General features: G+C 47.0%; 1 protein-coding gene across 2 annotated transcripts in view; it reads right to left on the reverse strand.

Annotated features, from left to right (window-relative positions):
• Window positions 1–21825, reverse strand: part of LOC125466005 (small conductance calcium-activated potassium channel protein 2) — a 135323-nt gene that overhangs the window by 19886 nt on the left and 93612 nt on the right. For both annotated transcript variants that reach the window (XM_048560081.2, XM_059638508.1), the window contains exons 4-6: window positions 20880–21298; window positions 4215–4356; window positions 795–905 (exon numbers count right to left, since the gene is read on the reverse strand). In XM_048560081.2, coding sequence (XP_048416038.2) covers window positions 795–905; window positions 4215–4356; window positions 20880–21298 — 672 coding nt within the window. The remainder of the gene's footprint in view (window positions 1–794; window positions 906–4214; window positions 4357–20879; window positions 21299–21825) is intronic.

Consider the following 21825-nt stretch of genomic DNA (forward strand, 5'->3'; position numbering starts at 1 on the left):
GCCGCACTGTCGGAGGGTCAGTGCTGAGGGAGCGCCGCACTGTCGGAGGGTCAGTGCTGAGGGAGTGGGCACTGTCAGAGGGACAGTGCTGAGGGAGCGCCACACTGTCGGAGGGACAGTGCTGAGGGAGCGCTGTGCTGTCGGAGGGTCAGTGTTGAGGGAGTGGGCACTGTCAGAGGGTCAGTGCTGAGGGAGTGGGCACTGTCAGAGGGTCAGTGTTGAGGGATCGCCGCACTGTCGGAGGGTCAGTGCAGAGGGAGTGCCGCACCGTCGGACCTGCTGTATTGAATAAGACATTAAAATGAGACCCTGGCTCAGTAGCATTGAAAGATCTCCTAGTCACAAATTTGTGGAATAGCTGGGGTTTCTAATCAGAGTTCCTCCCTCAATGAACGTCAATAAAAATAAACTATCAGCTCATTGACCAAAACGCAGTTTAGGGGAGCTTGCTATGAACCAATTGGCTGCAGCAGTTTCTGTATCACAGCACCGAACGCATTTCAAAAGAAACGGCTGCAATGCAATTTGGAATTTCCCAAGGGTGGAGCAAGGTGCTACTGTAATGCAACCTATCCTTCGTTTGTTCCTTCAGATCAAAGTAAAGGACAGTTAGCTATGACTCCTGCTCCATGTTGCCCCAAGTCCACCAGGGTGTTGTCTCTCACTCCCTCCAAAGCTCATTAACAGAAGATGGGGTGGGACTTGGGCAGGTGATTGAAGGCAGATGAGAAGCACCCTTTAACCAGACACGTGGGTCCAGGCCCTCTCCATGCACTGTTCCGACGAGCTCTCACCCGCTTAGTTAGCTGCGTGTCCATCATGAAGTTATGTACATGTTTCTCGGCTTTGGTAAGTTCTAGCTTTCGTGCGACAACAGCTACAACAAGCGCCGTGCACCCAGCTCCCTTCAAAAGAATCAAAATTATAATCCACAAATATACAAGTAAACAAACATATTCCCCATTCCCCAAGAAAAATCAGTAACACTGCGCACTTCCACAAATCAGAAGTTAACAACGAATAGGAAAGCTGGAGAAAATGTATGAGTAGTTAATGGCCATAAAAAAAACATGTTTTCATGTAATTCTCTTATTTATTGGTTGTACCTTCAGGCTATTTTACCAACTTTAAGACAGTGACTATATTTCAAAAGGTATTTCATTGACTGTAAAATGCTCTGAGAAGGCCAGAGATCCTGAAAGATGCTACAGAATTTGTAATCTTGCGGACTTTGGCGTGGTCAATCTTCTTTACCAGTTTGGTGTGTTTGTAAATCAGCCACGTTTCCCTGAATACATTGGCAGCTGTTTTTTACCTGAAAGAAATGACCTGGAAATCAGAGGCGAGGTTTTGGGAAGCAAAACCTTTGTCACAAGCCAGGCGCCCTCAGGTTATATCTGTACCACAGGGTCAGTTCATTTCAGGGTACAGCCCTTTGATTTTCTGGAATGGTAACATATAATTTGTAATCTTTTAGCCAACTGCCAAGGAAATCCGATTGGGTAACTAATAGTTTGCTCGCTTTCTGATTTGTGCAGTCGGTGGGACACCAAGGGGATGGATTCTGCAGGTGGGAGTACGTACAAAACGTATGAATCAAGAGCAGGGAGGCCATTCTGTCCCTTGAACCTGCTCTGCCATCCAATAAGATCATGGACAATCTCCACGATGGAACAAGTTGGTTGGAATGTGCAAAGATCATCCGAGTAAACCTTCCGAAAATGTCCTATCAAATTTGATGTTTCCTAAAGTCAGTGGGTGGCCTTGAGAGGCAGCCCAGGATTGTGTTTGGTTTTAACCTTGCTGACTTGCACCCCGTGGAAAATGAACGTGGAAAGAGTGAAACAGAGTTGTCGATTGTTCAGTCTTCCAAAGCAAATTTCATCCCCAGTGAGGAGGTGATTGACAGTTGCAATTAACCAACTGCTGCAGTTTGAAAAACCAAACAAGATGGTCATTACCCCTGGGTTTTGTGCCTGTTTTCTTTGTTTTGACCACCACCAGTTTCTCCTGCACACTCTGCTTCATTTATATTTCCCCAAGTTCAGTTCTGTTCCCGGCACCATTCCTTCTGAGAATCTCATCAATTCTTGCATCCCAGTTTTCACATTGGCTGACGTTGCTTTAATTTCAGCAACTCTCTTAGAGTCACACAGCATGGAAACATGCTGTTTGGTCCAACTCGTCCATGCCGACCAGACATCCCAATCTGATCTAGTCCCATTTGCCAGCATTTGGCCCATATCCCTCTAAACACTTTCTATTCATGTACCCATCCAGATCCTTCTAAATGTTGCAAATGTACCAGCCTCCACCACTTCCTCAGACAGCTCATTCGATAAATGCGGATTTTATGAACCTGTATAAAGTCACCCCTCAGCCTCCAATCCTCCAGGGAATAAAGCCCCAGCCTATTCAGCCTCTCCCTGTAGCTCAAACCCTCCAATCCCGGCAACATCCTTGTAAATCTTTTCTGCACACTCTCAAGTTTAACAACATCCTTCCTGTAGAAGGGAGACCAGAAGCATGTGCAGTATTCTACAAGTGGCTTCACCAATGTTCTCTTCTGCCATAACATGACATCCCTACTCCTATCATCAATCTTGCAACAAGCGAAGCAACTCTGAAATGCATTTATGAAGAAATCTGCTCAAGCCCACAATGCTGTTCATGATGCCAATACAAACTGATTGAAATGTTCCAGTAATACTCGGTGCCCAGTTTACCCCTTTAAATGGAGAGGCTTCATTTAGACAGGAGGCATGGTGACCATGGGATTGACAAGACAGATCTGCTGGAGGTGGAAGTGAGTGGGCATGATACGAAACTGACTGCACAGGGCGAAACAAATCATCAATTCTGTAAATGATCTTGTGGATCAGGAGATGGAGTTGGGACCTGGACCGGAGACAAAGTGCTCGGTGTAGTAGAGCCATCATACTCCAACCAGACCGTCAGGCAGCTCGCTCATTACAGAGAGACAGCTGGTGAGGGTCACCATCCTCAGGGATGGAGAGGAGGTTGGGTCTTTCACCGTGACCTCAGCCAGTGTGGGGATTGAACGCACGCTGTTGGCGTCACCTTGCATTGCTCACTCAGGAGTGCAACCAGGGTGACAACAGATATAAACTGCAAACTGTTAATGATAGTGGAGCCTCTTTGAAAAATAAAGCAAGCACCAAGTTATTTGAATCGTATTTGTGTTTATCAATTGTTACAGTATGGCATGCAAAACACGAATATAGGTTAATGCTAAACAAGATGCTTTTTCATGAATCAATCCACTACCGAACTCTTTCCTCTATCCCACCATCCCGCAATCTCCCTGCCTTCTCCAACCTTCCTCCTCTCCCTCAATCCCATCTCCACCTCCCACCAAATACCCCTCAATCCTGTCTCCCTCCTCCCCCACTTCCCCTCCATACCCCTCAATCCCATCTCCCTCCTCCCCCACTTCCCCCCTATACCCGTCAATCCCATCTTCCTCCACCCCATACCCCTCAATCCTGTCTCCCTCCTCCCTAACACCCCCCTACCCCTCAATTCCATCTTCCTCCACCCCATACCCCTCAATCCCGTCTCCCTCCTCCCTAACACCCCCCCATGCCCCTCAATCCTGTCTCCCTCCTCCCCCACACCCCCCATACCCCTCAATCTCATCTCCCTCCTCCCCCACTTCCCCCCATACCCGTCAATCCCGTCTCCCTTCACCCCACATCCCCTACCCCTCAATCCTGTCTCCCTCCTTCCCCACACCCCCCATACCCCTCAATCCCGTCTCCCTCCTCCCCCACGTCCCCCCCATACCTGTCAATCCTGTCTCCCTCCTCCCCACACCCCCACCCCTCAATCCTGTCTCCCTCCACCTCCACACCCTCCCATACCCCTCAATCCCGTATCCCTCCTCCCCCACACCCCCCCATACCCCTCAATCCCGTATCCCTCCTCCCCCACTTTCCCCCATACCAGTCAATCCCATCTCCCTCCTCCCCACACCCCCCAACCCCTCAATCCCATTTCCCTCCTCCCCCACTCTATCCACCCACCCCTCAATTCCATCTCCCTCCTCCTCCACTCTACCCCCCTCCATGTCCCTTAATCCTATCTCCTACCTCCCCCCACATCCCCTAATCCCGTCTCCCACCTTTCCCCTTATCCCATCTCATGATGTGGGACTCCACCAGTAGATAACTAATTTTATCATAAAATCTTACCATGATGCCCGTTAGCAGGCAGACTCCCTTCCCGCAGTAAGTATGAGGCACCATATCCCCGTACCCAATCGACAGAAATGTGATTGAAATTAGCCACATTGCTCCCAAAAAGTTGCTGGTGACTTCCTGTTTATCATGGTATCTGTTTGGATTCAGAGCAGACAGCAATTAGGATCACTGAATCGAATAGGAGGATTGAGGCCAACAGTGCAGCATACCAAGGCTGAATAGCCCACTATGTTAAACATTAAAGTCGAAAGAAGTGGGAGAGAAATACAGGTACAATCTGTATCTGAAGTCCATCTAGATGTCTTGGCTTTGTAACCCTGAATTCCTTTACCCAACTTAAAATCCGTTATTTTCAGTCAGTGCAGTGAGGGGGCTTTTAGGAAAATCAATAAGGGGGATTTGACAGAGCCAGAGTGAGAGCATAATTCCCATCCTGGAAATGGGAAATTTATAATATCACGAGATCTAGGGGCAGAATTAGGCTAATCGGCCCATCGAATCTGCTCCACTGTTCAGTCATGGCTGGTATGTCTCTCAACCCCATTGTCCAGCCTTCTCCCTGTAACTCTCGATCCACTTAATAATCAAGCCCCTATCTCTGTCTTAAATACACCTAATGACTTGGCCTCTACAGCCCTCTGTGCTGATGCCTTCAACAGATTTATCACCTTCTGGCTCAAGAAATTCTTCCTCATTTCAGTTCTAAAAGGGTCATCCCTTCACCCTGAGGCTGTGCCCTTGTCCTAAACTCTCCGACTGTTGGAAATATCTCCACATCCACTCGATTCAGGTCTCTCAGTATTTTAAGTTTCAGTCAGATCCCTCCTTAATCCTTCTAAACTCCATCAAGTACAGACACAGAGTCATCAGCAATTTCTCATATAACAAGCCTTTCATCCTCAGGATCGTTCTTGAAAAGCTCCTCTGGACCCCCTCTAACACCAGCACATCCTTCCTTAGGGGCCCAAAGCTGCTTTCAGTGTTCTAAATGTGGTCTGACCAGAGCCTTATGCAGCCTCAGCAGTACATCACTGCTCTTGTATTCTAGTCCTCTCAAAATGAATAGTAACAAGGAATTTGCCTCCCGAGTAACCAACTGAACCTACATGTTAACCTGAAGAGAATCCTGAACTAGGATTCCCGTGTCCCATTGTGCTTCAGATTTCTGGAGCCTTTCCCCATTTAGGAAATGGACCTCACCTCTATTCTTCCCACCAAAGTGCTTACCCTCTCACTTTCTCAACTTGTATTCCATCTGCTACTTTGCCCACTCTCGTAGCCTGTCCGAGTCCTTCTGCAGCCTCCCTGCTTCCCCAATACTACCTGTCCCTCTCCGTACCTGTTTCCTGCAACTTTAGCTCTTAGTGTGCTCAGTTCCATTGTCCGGATTGTTAATGTATAACGTGAATATTTATGGTCTCAACACTGATGACCCCTTGATGAAACTGTGCTGACTCAGCACTATTTTACCCCACACTTCCAAATACGCTCAATCTCATCCGTAATAATGGACTCTAAAATCTTACCAATGACTGAAGTTGAACTAACCAACCTACAGACTTCTGCCTCTCAGCCTTCTTGAATAGGGCTGTGACATTAACCATGTTCCAATCCTCTGGGACCCTCCCAGACTTCAGTAATTTCTGAAAATTCACTACCAACGCCTCCACAATCTCCTCAGCTATCTCCTTCAGAACTCTGGGGCGTGGTCCATCTGATCTGGGTGATTTGTTCACCTTCAGATCTTTCATCTTCCCCAGCACCTTCTCCTTAGAGATGGTCATTACACTTACCTCTGCCCCAACCCTCTTGAAGCTCTGGTATGCGACTAGTGGTTTCTACTGTGAAGACTGATGTAAAGTACCTATTCAGTTCCTCCAACATTTCTTTGTTCCCCATTACTATCTTTCCAGTCTCATTTTGCAGTGATCCAATGTCCATGCATTCCTCTCAACATTTACATATATCTAAAAATAACTCTCACTATCTTCTTTTAAAATACTAGCCAGCTAACCTGCATTTTTCATCTTCTCCCACTTATTGCTTTATAGCTGTCCTCTGCTGGTTTTTAAAGGCCTCCCAATCTTCTGGCTTCCCATTAATCTTCACCACATTACAGGCTTTTTCTTTTGCCTTTATGCTGTCCCTGGCTTCCCTTTTGTCAGCCATGGTTGCCTCATCCTCCCCTCATTATGTTACTTCTACCTTGGCATGAATTACTGCTGCGAATCAAATTATTCCCAGAAACTCCAGCCATTGCTACTCCACTGTCTTCACTGCTAGGCTTCCCTTCCAATTAACTCTGGCCAGCTTCTCCCTCATGTCTCTGTAGTTCCCTTTACTCAGTTATAATACCGTTACATCTGATTCCAGCCTCCCCCTCTTAAACTGCAGGGTGAATCCTATAAAATTATGGTCACTGTCCCAGATGAATTCCTTCACATTATGCTCCCAAATCAACTCTGCCTCATTACACATCACCAAATCCAGAATTGCCTGTTCCATAGTGGGCTGTAGCACCAGCTGCTCCAAAAAAATCTCATGAACACTCCACAGATTCCTTTTCTTGTGCTCCACTACCAACCTGCCTTGTCCACCTGCCTCCTGAATCCCCCATGATTATTGTAATTTTTTTTTCTAACATGCCTGGTTTATTTTCTGCCCCACATCCTAACTACTGCTAGGGGACCTGTACATAATTCCCACCAGGGTCATTTTTCCTTTGCAGTTCCTCAACTTTACCCACACAAATTCTACACCTTCCTAGTCAATATCACTTCTTGCTATTGATTTAGCTTCATTTCTTATTAATAGGACCTTTCTGCCCATCGGCCTATACTTTTGATAGTATGTGTATCCTTGGATATTTAGTTCCCCAGCCGTGGTCCCCTTGCAGACACATCTCTGTGATAGCCACATCATTGCACCTGCCAATTTCAATCTGTAGCACAAGCTCATTTACCTTTTTTCATATGTTGTGTCCATCTGAATCTAACACCCACAGTCCTGTTTGACTGCCCTCAAAGAAGGGTCCAGACCCAAAACATCAGCTTCCCTGCTCCTTTGATGCTGCCTGGCCTCTGTGTTCATCCAGTTCCACACTTTGTTTTCTCACTGTCTCATAGTTGTTCCTTTACCTGCTGTGCCCGAGGTCAGATTCCTGAACCACTTCAAACCGTTTATCCTATTAATTGGAAACTTTAATCAGCTTCCTGTCATTGTGACCACCTTATTTAGCCTTATTGTAGATACTGGCACTGTGGCTCACAATGGAATCGGCCATCTCTCACATCATCCAAGATCAACTAATTGCCTGCACTGCCATTTCCAATACAGTTCATTAGGTTTTATTTATTGTTAAAAAACATTTCTTTCAGATGGTCCTGAAATTATTCTACTCATTTCTGCATTTACTCCTATTGAAGGCTAGTCCCTACGGTAGGTCCCTTGGCCAGCCAGTTAGGCCACAGGATCTCCAGGATGGCACCTCCACAAAAAAATGTAAAAGTGAGAAAAAATGTTGTCCTGAATGAAGATGTACTGGAAATGGCTCATCACAGGAATCCTACCAGTGGGTGGCATCAACTAATTAACCCTGGCGTACAGTGCCGGTGGGGACAGGTCTGTCACTGCGTGCCCCTGGCGTACAGTCCCGGTGGGGACAGGTCTGTCACTGCGTGTCCCTGGCGTACAGTCCCGGTGGGGACAGGTCTGTTACTGCGTGTCCCTGGCGTACAGTCCTGGTGGGGACAGGTCTGTCACTGCGTGGCCCCGGCGTACAGTCCCGGTGGGGGACAGGTCTGTCACTGCGTGTCCCTGGCGTACAGTCCTGGTGGGGACAGGTCTGTCTGTCACTGCGTGTCCCTGGCGTACAGTCCCGGTGGGGACAGGTGTGTCACTGCGTGGCCCTGGCGTACAGTGCCGGTGGGGGACAGGTCTGTCACTGTGTGGCCCTGGCGTACAGTCCCGGTGGGGACAGGTCTGTCAGTGTGTGGCCCTGGGGTACAGTCCCGGTGGGGGACAGGTCTGTCACTGTGTGGCCCTGGCGTACAGTCCCGGTGGGGAAAGGTCTGTCACTGTGTGGCCCTGGCGTACAGTCCCGGTGGGGACAGGTCTGTCAGTGTGTGGCCCTGGCGTACAGTCCCGGTGGGGACAGGTCTGTCACTGCGTGTCCCTGGCGTACAGTCCTGGTGGGGACAGGTCTGTCTGTCACTGCGTGTCCCTGGCGTACAGTCCCGGTGGGGACAGGTCTGTCACTGCGTGTCCCTGGCGTACAGTCCTGGTGGGGGACAGGTCTGTCACTGCGTGTCCCTGGTGTACAGTCCCGGTGGGGACAGGTCTGTCACTGCGTGCCCCTGGGGTACAGTCCCGGTGGGGTCAGGTCTGTCACTGCGTGCCCCTGGGGTACAGTCCCGGTGGGGACAGGTCTGTCACTGCGTGTCCCTGGCATACAGTCCCGGTGGGGACAGGTCTGTCACTGCGTGTCCCTGGCGTACAGTCCTGGTGGGGACAGGTCTGTCTGTCACTGCGTGTCCCTGGCGTACAGTCCCGGTGGGGACAGGTCTATCACTGCGTGTCCCTGGCGTACAGTGCCGGTGGGGGACAGGTCTGTCACTGCGTGTCCCTGGCGTACAGTCCCGGTGGGGACAGGTCTGTCACTGCGTGTCCCTGGCGTACAGTGCCTGTGGGGACAGGTCTGTCACTGCGTGTCCCTGGCGTACAGTGCCGGTGGGGGACAGGTCTGTCACTGCGTGTCCCTGGCGTACAGTCCCGGTGGGGACAGGTCTGTCACTGCGTGTCCCTGGCGTACAGTGCCTGTGGGGACAGGTCTGTCACTGCGTGTCCCTGGCGTACAGTGCCGGTGGGGGACAGGTCTGTCACTGCGTGTCCCTGGCGTACAGTGCCTGTGGGGACAGGTCTGTCACTGCGTGTCCCTGGCGTACAGTCCCGGTGGGGACAGGTCTGTCACTGCGTGTCCCTGGCATACAGTCCCGGTGGGGACAGGTCTGTCACTGCGTGTCCCTGGCGTACAGTCCTGGTGGGGACAGGTCTGTCTGTCACTGCGTGTCCCTGGCGTACAGTGCCGGTGGGGGACAGGTCTGTCACTGCGTGTCCCTGGCGTACAGTCCCGGTGGGGACAGGTCTGTCACTGCGTGTCCCTGGCGTACAGTGCCTGTGGGGACAGGTCTGTCACTGCGTGTCCCTGGCGTACAGTGCCGGTGGGGGACAGGTCTGTCACTGTGTGGCCCTGGCGTACAGTCCCGGTGGGGACAGGTCTGTCAGTGTGTGGCCCTGGGGTACAGTCCCGGTGGGGGACAGGTCTGTCACTGTGTGGCCCTGGCGTACAGTCCCGGTGGGGATAGGTCTGTCAGTGTGTGGCCCTGGTGTACAGTCCCGGTGGGGACAGGTCTGTCACTGCGTGTCCCTGGCGTACAGTCCCGTTGGGGGACAGGTCTGTCACTGTGTGGCCCTGGCGTACAGTCCCGGTGGGGACAGGTCTGTCAGTGTGTGGCCCTGGGGTACAGTCCCGGTGGGGACAGGTCTGTCAGTTTGTGGCCCTGGGGTACATTCCCGGTGGGGACAGGTCTGTCACTGCGTGTCCCTGGCGTACAGTGCCGGTGGGGGACAGGTCTGTCACTGTGTGGCCCTGGCGTACAGTCCCGGTGGGGACAGGTCTGTCAGTGTGTGGCCCTGGGGTACAGTGCCGGTGGGGACAGGTCTGTCAGTGTGTGGCCCTGGGGTACAGTCCCGGTGGGGACAGGTCTGTCACTGCGTGTCCCTGGCGTACAGTGCCGGTGGGGCAACATTGACACTCCAGAGCATTGGGAGCCAGATCTGTCACTGCCAACAGCTTCATGAAGAATCCTCTGTTTAAGTTGAGGAACCCGGCATGTTTGGTTTCAGACAGACATCAGAATGCTGGGCAAGTTTGCCTTGAGCACAAGCTCCATGCTGTATTCGCTAGTTGCAGTTATGTTGTGCTAATCGCTTATTTTGAATGGCCCTGTCTGGACTGGATTTTTAGCTCAGAGAGTTGCTTGGATAATCAGCAGTGCTGTATTTTTCTTTGAAAAGGAGCCTATTATTTTCCAGATAATTAGGTTCTGATTTGGTCTTCACTGTTCCTTTGATTTCCTTTCTTGGCATTTACCTTCTTTAACTCAGCACCAGTGAACACCAAAAGCTAAACATTTTCTCTCGATTGACTGATCATCATCAAGTGGAAGTTGAATGATCCTATCGTGAACAGAATATCAAAATCGGACTGCCGTTTCTTCATGTCAACTTGACCAATATAAGGAGTCAAAACAGACAAATCGATGTCTTCCACTAACATTTGCTGTTTCCAGCACAGATATCAAGAGCAAGGAACTTAGCCCATTATCAGAACCATCCCCACACAGCCATGTCCCCAGTCCAGGGGTACTGAGGATGGAAGGTGCTACCAACTGAACAAAGGTTGTCCTCATGAATTCCTCTTATGTGCTAAATAACAAGAATCTCCAATTTAATTACCCCTCAATCTTTTTTTAAAATTTCTTCCTTCACAGGATCTGGGTGTCACAGGTTGGGTCCAGCATTTCTTGCCCATCCCTAGCTGCCTTTGAGAAGGTGATGCTGAGCTGCCTTCTTGAACTCCTGCAGACCATGTGCTGTAGGTTCACATTGTCAATAGGGAGGGAATTCCAGGATTTTCACCCAACGACACTGAAGAGATATATTCCCGAGTCAGGATGAGGTGGAGGTGCCGCTGTTGGACTGGGACAGACAAGGTCAGAAGTCACACGACATCAGGTTATAGTCCAACAGGGTTATTTGAAATCACAAGCTTTCGAAGCGCTGCCCCTGTGTCAGGCTCACAAAAACGCAGCAATCTGAAAGCTGGTGATTTCAAATAAATTTGTTGGACTATAACCTGGAATCATGTGACTTCTTACCAAGTGAGGATAGTGAATGGCTTTGAGGGGCTTCTTGTAAGCAATGCCCTTTGTAACTGATGTCCATGACGTAGATGGTAGTGTGAAGGACAGCTTGTAAACACAGAATGAGCAAACAACTGATTTGATGTTTTAACACCAATGTACATAATTCCTGCAAGATCTAGGTGCTTTGCTAACAAAGTGGGGAAAAGGCAGCTCCATGTTAGCTTGAAATGAACTGGGTGAGACAGTGAAGGTTTGCTTTCTGACAATACATCCTTTTGTCACTGTGTCTTTTAAAAATTACTCCTGCATTCCACACACTTCCTATTGTTTGCTGATACCCTACAATATGAACCTCTTTCTTTGCCTGTGATTTACCAGGATAGAGAGAAGCAGGCTGAAAAACTTGTGTACCATTAATATATGACTGACAAATGACAGAATTGGTCTGGAATTAAAAACTAAAAGAACTGTGGATGTTGTAAACCAGAAACAAAAACAGAAATTAACAGAAGGTCTGGCAGCATCTGTGGAGAGAAAGCAAAGATTTAACATTTTGGGTTGAGTGACCCTTCCTCAGAACACAGGTTCTCAAGAAGGGTCACTCAACCTGAAACATCAGCTCGGATTTCTGGATCTGGAATTAACTACTTTTAAAATGGTTTTGAAAGAATTTCACGCTTTTCCTTTTTGCACTGCCAATGTATACCCAGCAGTATCCCCTGTACTTTCCAATACTGGCACTTGAAATCGAACCTGTCGTCCATGCTGAATTATGACGCATGGTGCCTGAGCAGGATCCCAATGCAAAACCAATGCCCAACTCAGAGAGTTACAATACACAAGGAGGCCACTCAACCCATCATGTGCGTGCCAGCTGTCTGAAAGAGCCAGCTAACTAGTTCCATTCCCCTACCTTTCCCGCAGTCTTACACATCTATCTGCCTTCAAATATCTACCCAATCCTCTTTTGCAAGTTACTCCTAACACTGCTTCCATCAGCCTTTCAAGCAGAACATTCCAGACCAATTATCTCAGTGTAAAACTTCCCTCTTTGTGCTTCCCCTGATTCTTTTGTTAATTGATTTCAATCTGTGTTCTCGGATTAATACTGACTGCTTAAAATTTCATCTTTCATTACAAGATTGATTGTTCTTAAAATTCATTTATCCTTGCTGGAGTGGGTGTTATTGGCAAATAAATTATCTTTTGCTTATCCCCAGTTGCCCTTGAGAAATAGTTTCTCTTTATTTACCTTTGAATTATTTGAAGGTAGAATCCACACAGTGTGGAAGCAGGCCATTTGGCCCATCGAGTCCACAGTGACCCTTGGAAGAGCATCCCACCCAGACCTACTGCACTATCCCTGTAACCCTGCATTTCCTATGGTCAATCAACCTAACCAGTACATCCTTGGCCACTGTGGGCAATTTAGCATGGTCAATCCACCCTAACCTGCACATCCTTGGACCATGAGAGGAAACCAGCGGAAAACCCAAAGGAAACCCACATAGGTAAGGGGAGAATGTTCAAACCCCACACAGTCGCCTGAGGCTGGAATTGAACCTGGGTCTCTGGCGTTGTGAGGCAGCAGTGCTAACGACTGAGCCACCGTGCCACCCCTTCATTAAATTTCTCCCTAAGCTTCTTGGCTCTAAGATCAATCCCAGTTTTACAGTTCTCCGTGTGGCCTTTTCCCTGTTATGATTCAAGTCATTCTCCTCTGCACATTCTCAAAACCCTTGACATTGTTTTATAAACTGTTTTGCTCATAATTGGACTCAATAAACCAGCTGTGACCCAACCAGTGATTTACAAAAAGTTTTCTAAAGGAGAACTACCTCTTCCTCACCCCACCCTACTCCCACTGAACTGCTCACCACCCAACTTAACTTCACGGCTGGATTAAGTGACATTGTAAATGGCTCCCTTTCTTAATGGACTGTCCTCTTCCCTACAAACCAGAAAAACATAGAAAGGTTTAGACACAGAAAGAGGCCATTCAGCCCATTGTGAATGTACTGGTGAATAAACTAGCCACCTATTTGATTCCCACTTTCCCAGGCCCTTGTCCTTGGCTTTGCAAGTTCTAGTGTTTCGGGGCACATCCAGATTCCTTTTAAAGGAGTTGAAGGTTTGCATCTCAACCAGAAAACTGGGCAGCAAATCCCAGATACCCATGCCCCTCTGCATGGGAGAGTCTTCCTCATGTCCCTTTTACCAATCAGTTTTAATCTGTGTCTCAGTAAATGGCCTTGCCACTAGGAGAAACACGTCCTCCTCGTCACCTTCAGGCCCCTCATTTTTCGGTGCTACTCAAATAAGTCACGCCTTGGACTTCTTGGCTTTAAGGAAAATAACTCTATCCTACCCACTCTTGCCCCGTACCTGCAATTTTCAAGTCCTGACAACATTCTTTTGTCAATTTCTTTTGTACCTTCTCCAGGGCAAGGGTGTCCTTCCTGAAATGTGGTGATCAAAACTACACACAGAACTTCAGCTGTGGCCAAACCAGTGTCTATTGTTCCAGAATTACACTCTGCTCTGTATCCAATAAAGTATCCCAAATGCATTCTTTACCACCTTATCTCCTTGTCCTGCCACCTTCAGGGATTTATGGACATTCACTCCAAGGTTTCCCACTTCCTGTAGCCCTCTCAATACCTTTCTATTTATTTTGTATTCCCTGACTTTGATTGCATTCCCCAAATACAGTACTTCACACTTCTCCAGGTTAGATTCCATTTTCCACACGCTCAGCCAAACCACCGATAGCCTCCTACAGGTATCAGCCATTCTCTTCACTATTAACTGCCCAGGCAATTTCTGTGTTGTTTTCAAATTTCCCAATCACATCTCCCACGCTTAAATCTAAATCATTAATATATACCACAATCAGAATTAGAATCAGTTTTTCATTTGCAAGACAACAAATATCTTTTGTTTCATGTCACAGGGCCAGCTTCGGATCTAGCTTGTCACAATTTCCTGTATTCTCATGGGCATTAATTGTTCTGAGTGTATTCGAATGCTGTATTGAACTCCAAGTTGACAATAGCCACTGCACCATCCTCAACAATCCTCCTTTGTACTTGTTCAAAAAGATATGATCTTTGCTTAACAAAATCATGCCAACTCCCTCTGATTAATCTGATCTCTGTAAAAAAAACAAACAGTTAATCCCCTCTCTAAATATGGATTCTAATAACTTGCTCATCACAAATATCAGACTGGTAGTAAATAATGATTTGGCTTACACCTTGCATCCTTTTTGAATAATGTTACAACATTCGCAGACCTCCCTGGTACCTCACCTGTCTTTAGTGACAATTTGAAAAATAGTTCTCACAGCATCCATTACTTTTTCTCCAGCCTCAGATACAATCTATCTGGCCCTGGTGACTTACCCACCTTGAAGTACGCCAATCCATTAGTACGTTATGCTTTTTTAATCTAATATTTAACTATCCAAACCAGCTCTCTCCTTTACAAAGACAGACACAAATTATCTATTAAGAGTCTTGCTCAAACCCTGGGCTCCCACACAAGTACCCGGATATCTCTGATAGGACCAATTCTTTCCTTGCTCATTTCCTTGCTTTCAATTTACAGGTAAAATATTTTGGGATTTTTTTCAATTCAACTGGATATATCTTTTGTATCCTTTCTCTCCTATCCTAATTTCTTTCTTCATTTCACACCGTACTTTGTATACTCCCGTGAAGTATTATTTTTAAGAGATTGTCATGAACACTTTTTTTGTTTTCTTTTACCTCTGGAATACCAAGGGATTTTGACCGTAACACTCTTCTTACATCATACCATCAATGCACACTCTTACCCCACTGTCCTCATACAAAGTCCCAATTCCAATCTCCCTTTCCATTCTTTGAACGAATTGTCACCTCCCAAATTCCATCTTTCACACAACTTATCCCAGGGTGGGGAAGTCCAAGACTAGAGGGGCATAGGCTTAAAGTGAGGGGGGAAAGATATGAAACGGACCTAACGGGTAACTTTTTCACACAGAGGGTGGTGTGTGTACGGAATGAGCTGCCAGAGGAAGTGGTGGAGGCCGGTATAATTACAGCATTTAAAAGGCATCTGGATGGATATATGGATAGGAAGGGTTTAGAGGGATATGGGCCAAAGGTTGGCAAATGGGACGAGATTTATTTAGGATATCTGGTTGACATGGACAAGTTGGACCAAAGGGTTTGTTCCAGGCTGTCTATCTCTAGGCCTGTAAGACACTAACTCCATGTTTGAATCTTTCCCATCAGATTTTCATTCCTGCTCCAGTATTACTACCTGCACCAGTTACAAAGGCCATTCTATGTGACTTTGCAAAAACAATGTCTCTGCAACCTTCTCGAACTGTCTGCAGCCTTTCACACTGGGAATGATACCAACCTCCTTCGTGGCTTTTCTCCTCTCCTCAAGGTGGGGATGGGGTGGGGAGAGGGGTTAGAGGGTGGAGAATTATGTGACTCTACGTCATTGTTTCTGCTCCCTGGCCATTGACTTCAATGATTTCCTCCGTACGAGCCCAGGATTTTGAATCAGGCACTACAAACCCTCTTTGTCCTATCTTACCTTGATGAAATTTCCGTTGTGTATCTGTACCATCACTGTAACCGCCCACTTCCACATCTTGACATCAATCAACTTCGCTCTTGCCTCGGCTCATCAGTTGCAAAAGTCTTCATCTATGCTGCCCTCTCTAAGCTGAGTCCCAGCACTCTAAGAGTCTGCATAAGAATCTCAGAGGTCCATGCAGACAAAAAGTGAATTAGCAAGAACGCTGGGTAACAAAGTGTGGGGCTGGATGAACACAACAGGCCAAGCAGCATCTTGGGAGCAGAAAAGCTGACATTTCGGGTCGAGACCCTTCATCAGAGAGGGGGATGGGTCTAGGCCTGAAACATCAGCTTTTGTGCTCCTGAGATGCTGCTTGGCCTGCTGTGTTCATCCAGCCCCACACTTTGTTATCTTGGATTCTCCAGCATCTGCAGTTCCCATTATCTCTGATAGCAAGAACGCTAACAGTCACCTCCAGATTCAACTATTCCGACATTCCTGGCTGGCCTGTTACACCCCAGCCTCCACACCCTCAACGTTCTCTGTTGCCCATGTGCTAACACTAGGAGCCAACCACCTTTCACTGCCCCATACTGGCTCCGAGTGACATTAGAACTCTTACCTGCATTTCCAAATCCTTTCAAAGCCTCACTTCTCCCTAATGCCATAACCTTCTCCATCCCATAAACCACCAATATCAGTGAGCTCCTTCTGACTTTTACCTTCTCAGCATCCCTCTACTTTAATCACTTCAGAGAAAATTACTGAAATACACAGCAGTGGCGCAGAATCTGTGCAGAAAGAAAAATGGTTAATATTTTAGACCCTCCTTCACATGAAGATTGGTTCCAATAAAAGATTAATTTACTTTTCTCTCCTCCATAGCTGCCTTACCTGCTGAGTATTTCAGGGTTGTTTGGTTTTATTTCAGTATTCCAGATTCAATACAGAAATACCACAAGCTCTGCAATTGATTTACATTTCCCTCAAAAGGGAAGGCTAAATCATCCATGTTTAATAAAAAAAAATGAAAGATTTTATTAGATAAGAGAGGTGGTTTATAAGAATGCCAGAAATAGTGGTAAGCCTGAGGATTGGGAGCAATCTTTGCTTGATAAAGGAGGATAAGGAAAAGACAACCACAAACAAATAGGCTACATCAAAGTGGACTGTAAAACCTTCCATCAGTTTGTGAATGTGGAATAATTGGCAAGGACCCACTGCAGTGTGAGACACGAGAATTTATAACGGAGAACAGGAAACGGCAAAGAAAACTTATGCAAAGGAAATCCCATGTTTCCTCTGGCAGCTCATTCCACACACAAACCATCCTCTCTGTGAGTGTTCTTGACCATGAGGCACTAAAGATGCAACATGCAATCAGGAAGGCAAACAGAATGTTCTCATTCAGTTCAAGGGGATTTGAGTGAAGCTGTCTTACTGCAATTGTATACTCGGGGTGAGACTGCAGTAGAGTAGAGTATCGTGTACAAGATAACAAAGTGTGAAGCTGGATGAACACAGCAGGCCAAGCAGCATCTCAGGAGCACAAAAGCTGACGTTTCGGGCCTAGGCCCTTCATCAGAGGTAAGAGTCTAGGCCCGAAACGTCAGCTTTTGTGCTCCTAAGATGCTGCTTGGCCTGCTGTGTTCATCCAGCTCCACACTTTGTTATCTCGGATTCTCCAGCATCTGCCGTTCCCATTATCGCAGAGTATTGTGTACAGTTTGGTCTCTTTAATGAAGGAAATACTTTCCAGAGAGGCAGTTCATTGGAAGTTCACCAGATTAATCTTTTGGATACAAGACCGTCTTATGAGAAGGCATTGAGAAACTGGGTCTATATTCCCTAACGATTTGAAAAGTGAGAAGGGATTTCAATGAAATTTATAAAATCCTTACAGGGTGTGACAGATTGAATGGCGGATGGTGAGGTTAAACCCAGGGGACACAATCTCGGGATAAGGGGGAGACTATTTAATACTAAAATGGGAAGAAATTTCTTTAGAGGATGGTGAATCAGTGGAATTCTCTACACCAGGGGCTGTGGAGGTCACTGAATATATTCAAGAAAATAAGTTCTGTGAAGTAATAACATGAGGGAGAGTGACACAAAAGAACAGAAGAGAAGTACAGCACAGAACAGGGCTGAAGGGCCCTGACATCATGCCTTAACTAATCTAAAAATAGAACAAACGTTCTGCCCTTATTCGGTTTGTATCCCTCTATTCCCTCTCTATTCATGTAACTATCCAGATGCCTCTTAAATGTTGCCCATGGGACTGCTTCCACCACCTCCTCTGGTAGTACATTCCAGGCTCCTACTGTTTGTAATTTTTATTAATGACTTGGATGAGGGGATTGAAGGATGGGTCAGCAAGTTTGCAGACGACACAAAGGTCGGAGGTGTCGTTGACAGTGTAGAGGGCTGTTGTAGGCTGCAGCGGGACATTGACAGGATGCAGAGATGGGCTGAGAGGTGGCAGATGGAGTTCAACCTGGATAAATGCGAGGTGATGCATTTTGGAAGGTCGAATTTGAAAGCTGAGTACAGGATTAAGGATAGGATTCTTGGCAGCGTGGGGGAACAGAGGGATCTTGGTGTGCAGATACATAGATCCCTTAAAATGGCCACCCAAGTGGACAGGGTTGTTAAGAAAGCATATGGTGTTTTGGCTTTCATTAACAGGGGGATTGCGTTTAAGAGTAGTGAGATCTTGTTGCAGCTCTATAAAACTTTGGTTAGACCGCACTTGGAATACTGCGTCCAGTTCTGGGCGCCCTATTATAGGAAAGATGTGGAGGCTTTGGAGAGGGTTCAGAGGAGGTTTACCAGGATGCTGCCTGGACTGGAGGGCTTATCTTATGAAGAGAGGTTGACTGAGCTCGGTCTCTTTTCATTGGAGAAAAGGAGGAGGAGAGGGAACCTAATTGAGGTACACAAGATAATGAGAGGCATAGATAGAGTTGATAGCCAGAGACTATTTCCCAGGGCAGAAATGGCTAGCACGAGGGGTCATAGTTTTAAGCTGGTTGGAGGAAAGTATAGAGGGGATGTCAGAGGCAGGTTCTTTACGCAGAGAGTTGTGAGAGCATGGAATGCTTTGCCAGCAGCAGTTGTGGAAGCAAGGTCATTGGGGTCATTTAAGAGACTGCTGGACATGTATATGGTCACAGAAATTTGAGGGTGCATACATGAGGATCAATGGTCGGCACAACATTGTGGGCTGAAGGGCCTGTTCTGTGCTGTACTGTTCTATGTTCTATGTTCTACTCTCTGCGTGAAAAACTTCCCTCGCACATTTTTCTTAAACTTTCCCCCTCACCTTGAACCTGACCCCCCTGCCCAACTCACCCCGCCCTTTGAATTGAAACTTCAACCCTGGAAAAAAGTCTGACTATCCACCCTGTTCATGCCTCTCATCATTTTGCAGACCTCTATCAGGTCTCCTCTCAGTTGCTGTCTTTCCCATGCAAGCAATCTGAGTCTTTTTAACCTTTCCTTGAGACAGGGCAACATCCTGGTGAAAGTTCTCTGCACTGTCTCCAAAACCTCCTCGTCCTTCTGGTAGTGTGGTGACCAAAACTACACACAATACTCCAAATGCGGCCCAATGAGGGTTTTATGCAGCTGCAATATGGTTTGCCAAATCTTGTACCCCATGTCCCGGGCGATGAGAGTGAGCATGCCATGTACGGCCTTAATCACCTTGGCCAGCTGTGTTGCCGCTTTTAGGGAGCTGTGGGCCTGTACGTCCAGATCTGTCTGTCTTAATGTTCCAAAGAGTTCTGCCATTTACAGTATAATTCATGCTTAAATTTGATCCTCCAACATGCATCACCTGACATAATGGGAGATAGTGGCATTGAGGTAGATCAGTAGTTACCTAACTGAAAAGTGAGAAGGCTCAATGGGCTGAATGGCCTACTCCTGATCCCATATTTCTATGTCCTTGACTGTAGTTTTTCAGCTTTCATTTAATCAAAACAATTCCCATGTTCCAGACCCAATCGTGTCAGCTGTTTCATCAATGACCAGAAGGTCAGAAGTGGGGATGCTCGTCAATGATTGCACAATGTTCAGCACCTTTCGTGACTTCTCATGTGTGCCACACAAATGCCAGGCTATGATAACATCTCCAATAAAGAAACTAATCATCCCCTTTTGAAATTCAATGGCATTAGCATCACTGCATCCTGCACTAATAACATCCTGGGGATTACTATTGACTAGAAACGGAACTGAACCAGTCAGATATACCAATCATATTAACAGCAGGTCAGCAACAAGGAATTCTGCAGCATAATTCACCTCCTGACTCCTCAAAGCCTGCCCACTATCTAGAAGGCACATGTCAGGAGTGTGATGGAATACTCCCCAGTTGCCTGGATGTGAGCAGTTCCAACATCACTCAGAAAGCTTGACACCATCCAGGACAAAGCAGCCCACCTGACTGGCACTACATCCGGAAGTATCTGTTCCCTCCACACTGACTCTGAGCAGCAGCCGCTTGTGCTATCTACAAGATGCACTGCAGAAATTCACCCAAGCTCTTCAAACAGTATCTTCCAAACCCAAGACCACTTCCACCTGGAAGGACAGGGGCAGCAGATACATGGGAGCACCACCCCCTACTAGTTCCCCTCCAGGTCACTCACCATCCTGACTTGGCAGACTCTTACACAACACTTAAAAACTGACTCAGTGACTACACTATTGGTCAGCTGTCCAAATACCTGCTGATGTAACTCAATAATCGACACACAAACACACACCTCCCCAGACAGTGTTTGATGGGGACAGTGTACAGGCAGATTTACCAGTTGACAATAATTGGAAATGTTCCCCTTTGTAGGTTCTAACCTCATGACAATAAACATTGGATCATTGTATGAAGCAGAAGGTGGGATCTATTGGGCACAGCAGTGCCAGTGGTCTTGAACACAGAGAGGTTTAAGGAGCCACTGATCCTCCTACAGGACCTTAGAGTCCAAATCTTCAAAGAGCTGAATGATAAAAATGGCACTGCAAGGGAAGTAGTGGGTTTAACCCAAATTCCACTCAGTGCCTTGTCCCCAGTGGCTCCCCATTAAAATCCTGATTGAGGTTGCAGAGGGGAAGGAACAGTCAAAAGGCTGTGTGTTTCCCTTACCTTTCACACACACGGACAGTCCATGCAGCTATAATCCACGAAGAGATACTAAAGACCAGGAGCACGGTCCCTGGGCAAATTGTCATGAGAGTCTTCATCACAAAGCGAGTATTGAAGTTTATCTTGTTGAGGGCTCCAATGCTTCGAGATGAGGCATCCGTGAATAGTTTACTGTGGAGCAGCATCACCCTGGCAATCAGATAGAGTCTAAGGAACATGGGGATGGACAGGATAATATCCACATCTGCATTGGCCATTGATGTTGTATAAGTGAAGGCGAGACGTGCAGTCCATGTGAAGATGTATTGCCCAGGGATTGGGTGAATCGCACACACCAGCAACTCCAGGCAGATGAAAAATATCCTTTCATAGGTCATGGCTATTCTCCAATCGTCAGCTCCATTGTCAACCATGAAGAGCTAGAAGGTGAGAAAGAGATGGCAGGATTAGACCCAAGAGGCTCATTGTAACAGTAGGAGGCCATTCAGCCCCTTAAGAATGCTCTACCTTTCAAATAGATCATGGCTGATCTTTATCTTGCCTTCATTCTGAACCTGTTATTACCCCTTGACCTACAAAAATCTCTGTTTTATCATTTTCAAATGTCTCCTCTCAACATCAACAGCTTACTGAGGAGAGAGAGTTCCACTGTCCCCTGACCCAGCCTGGGCCAAATGCCATAGTCCCTCACTCTTCAACAAAATAGTTTCGCCCCATCGACCCAGTCAAATCTTTTCATCATCAACAATGTCAGAAAAAGGTAGCAGTCACCTCAGGGGGAAAGGTCATTCATTGACCAAACTAAACATCATCGAATCATTTCCTTTTCTCTGCTTCTATACCTGCTTCAAACACCAGAGTTCAGTTAGCTCAGTTAGTTGAATGGCTGGTTAGTAATGCTAGAAGTACGGATTCAATTCCTTCTCTGGCTGAGGTTATAGTGAAG

This window comes from Stegostoma tigrinum, chromosome 30, assembly GCF_030684315.1.
Source record: "Stegostoma tigrinum isolate sSteTig4 chromosome 30, sSteTig4.hap1, whole genome shotgun sequence".
Taxonomy (NCBI): domain Eukaryota; kingdom Metazoa; phylum Chordata; class Chondrichthyes; order Orectolobiformes; family Stegostomatidae; genus Stegostoma; species Stegostoma tigrinum.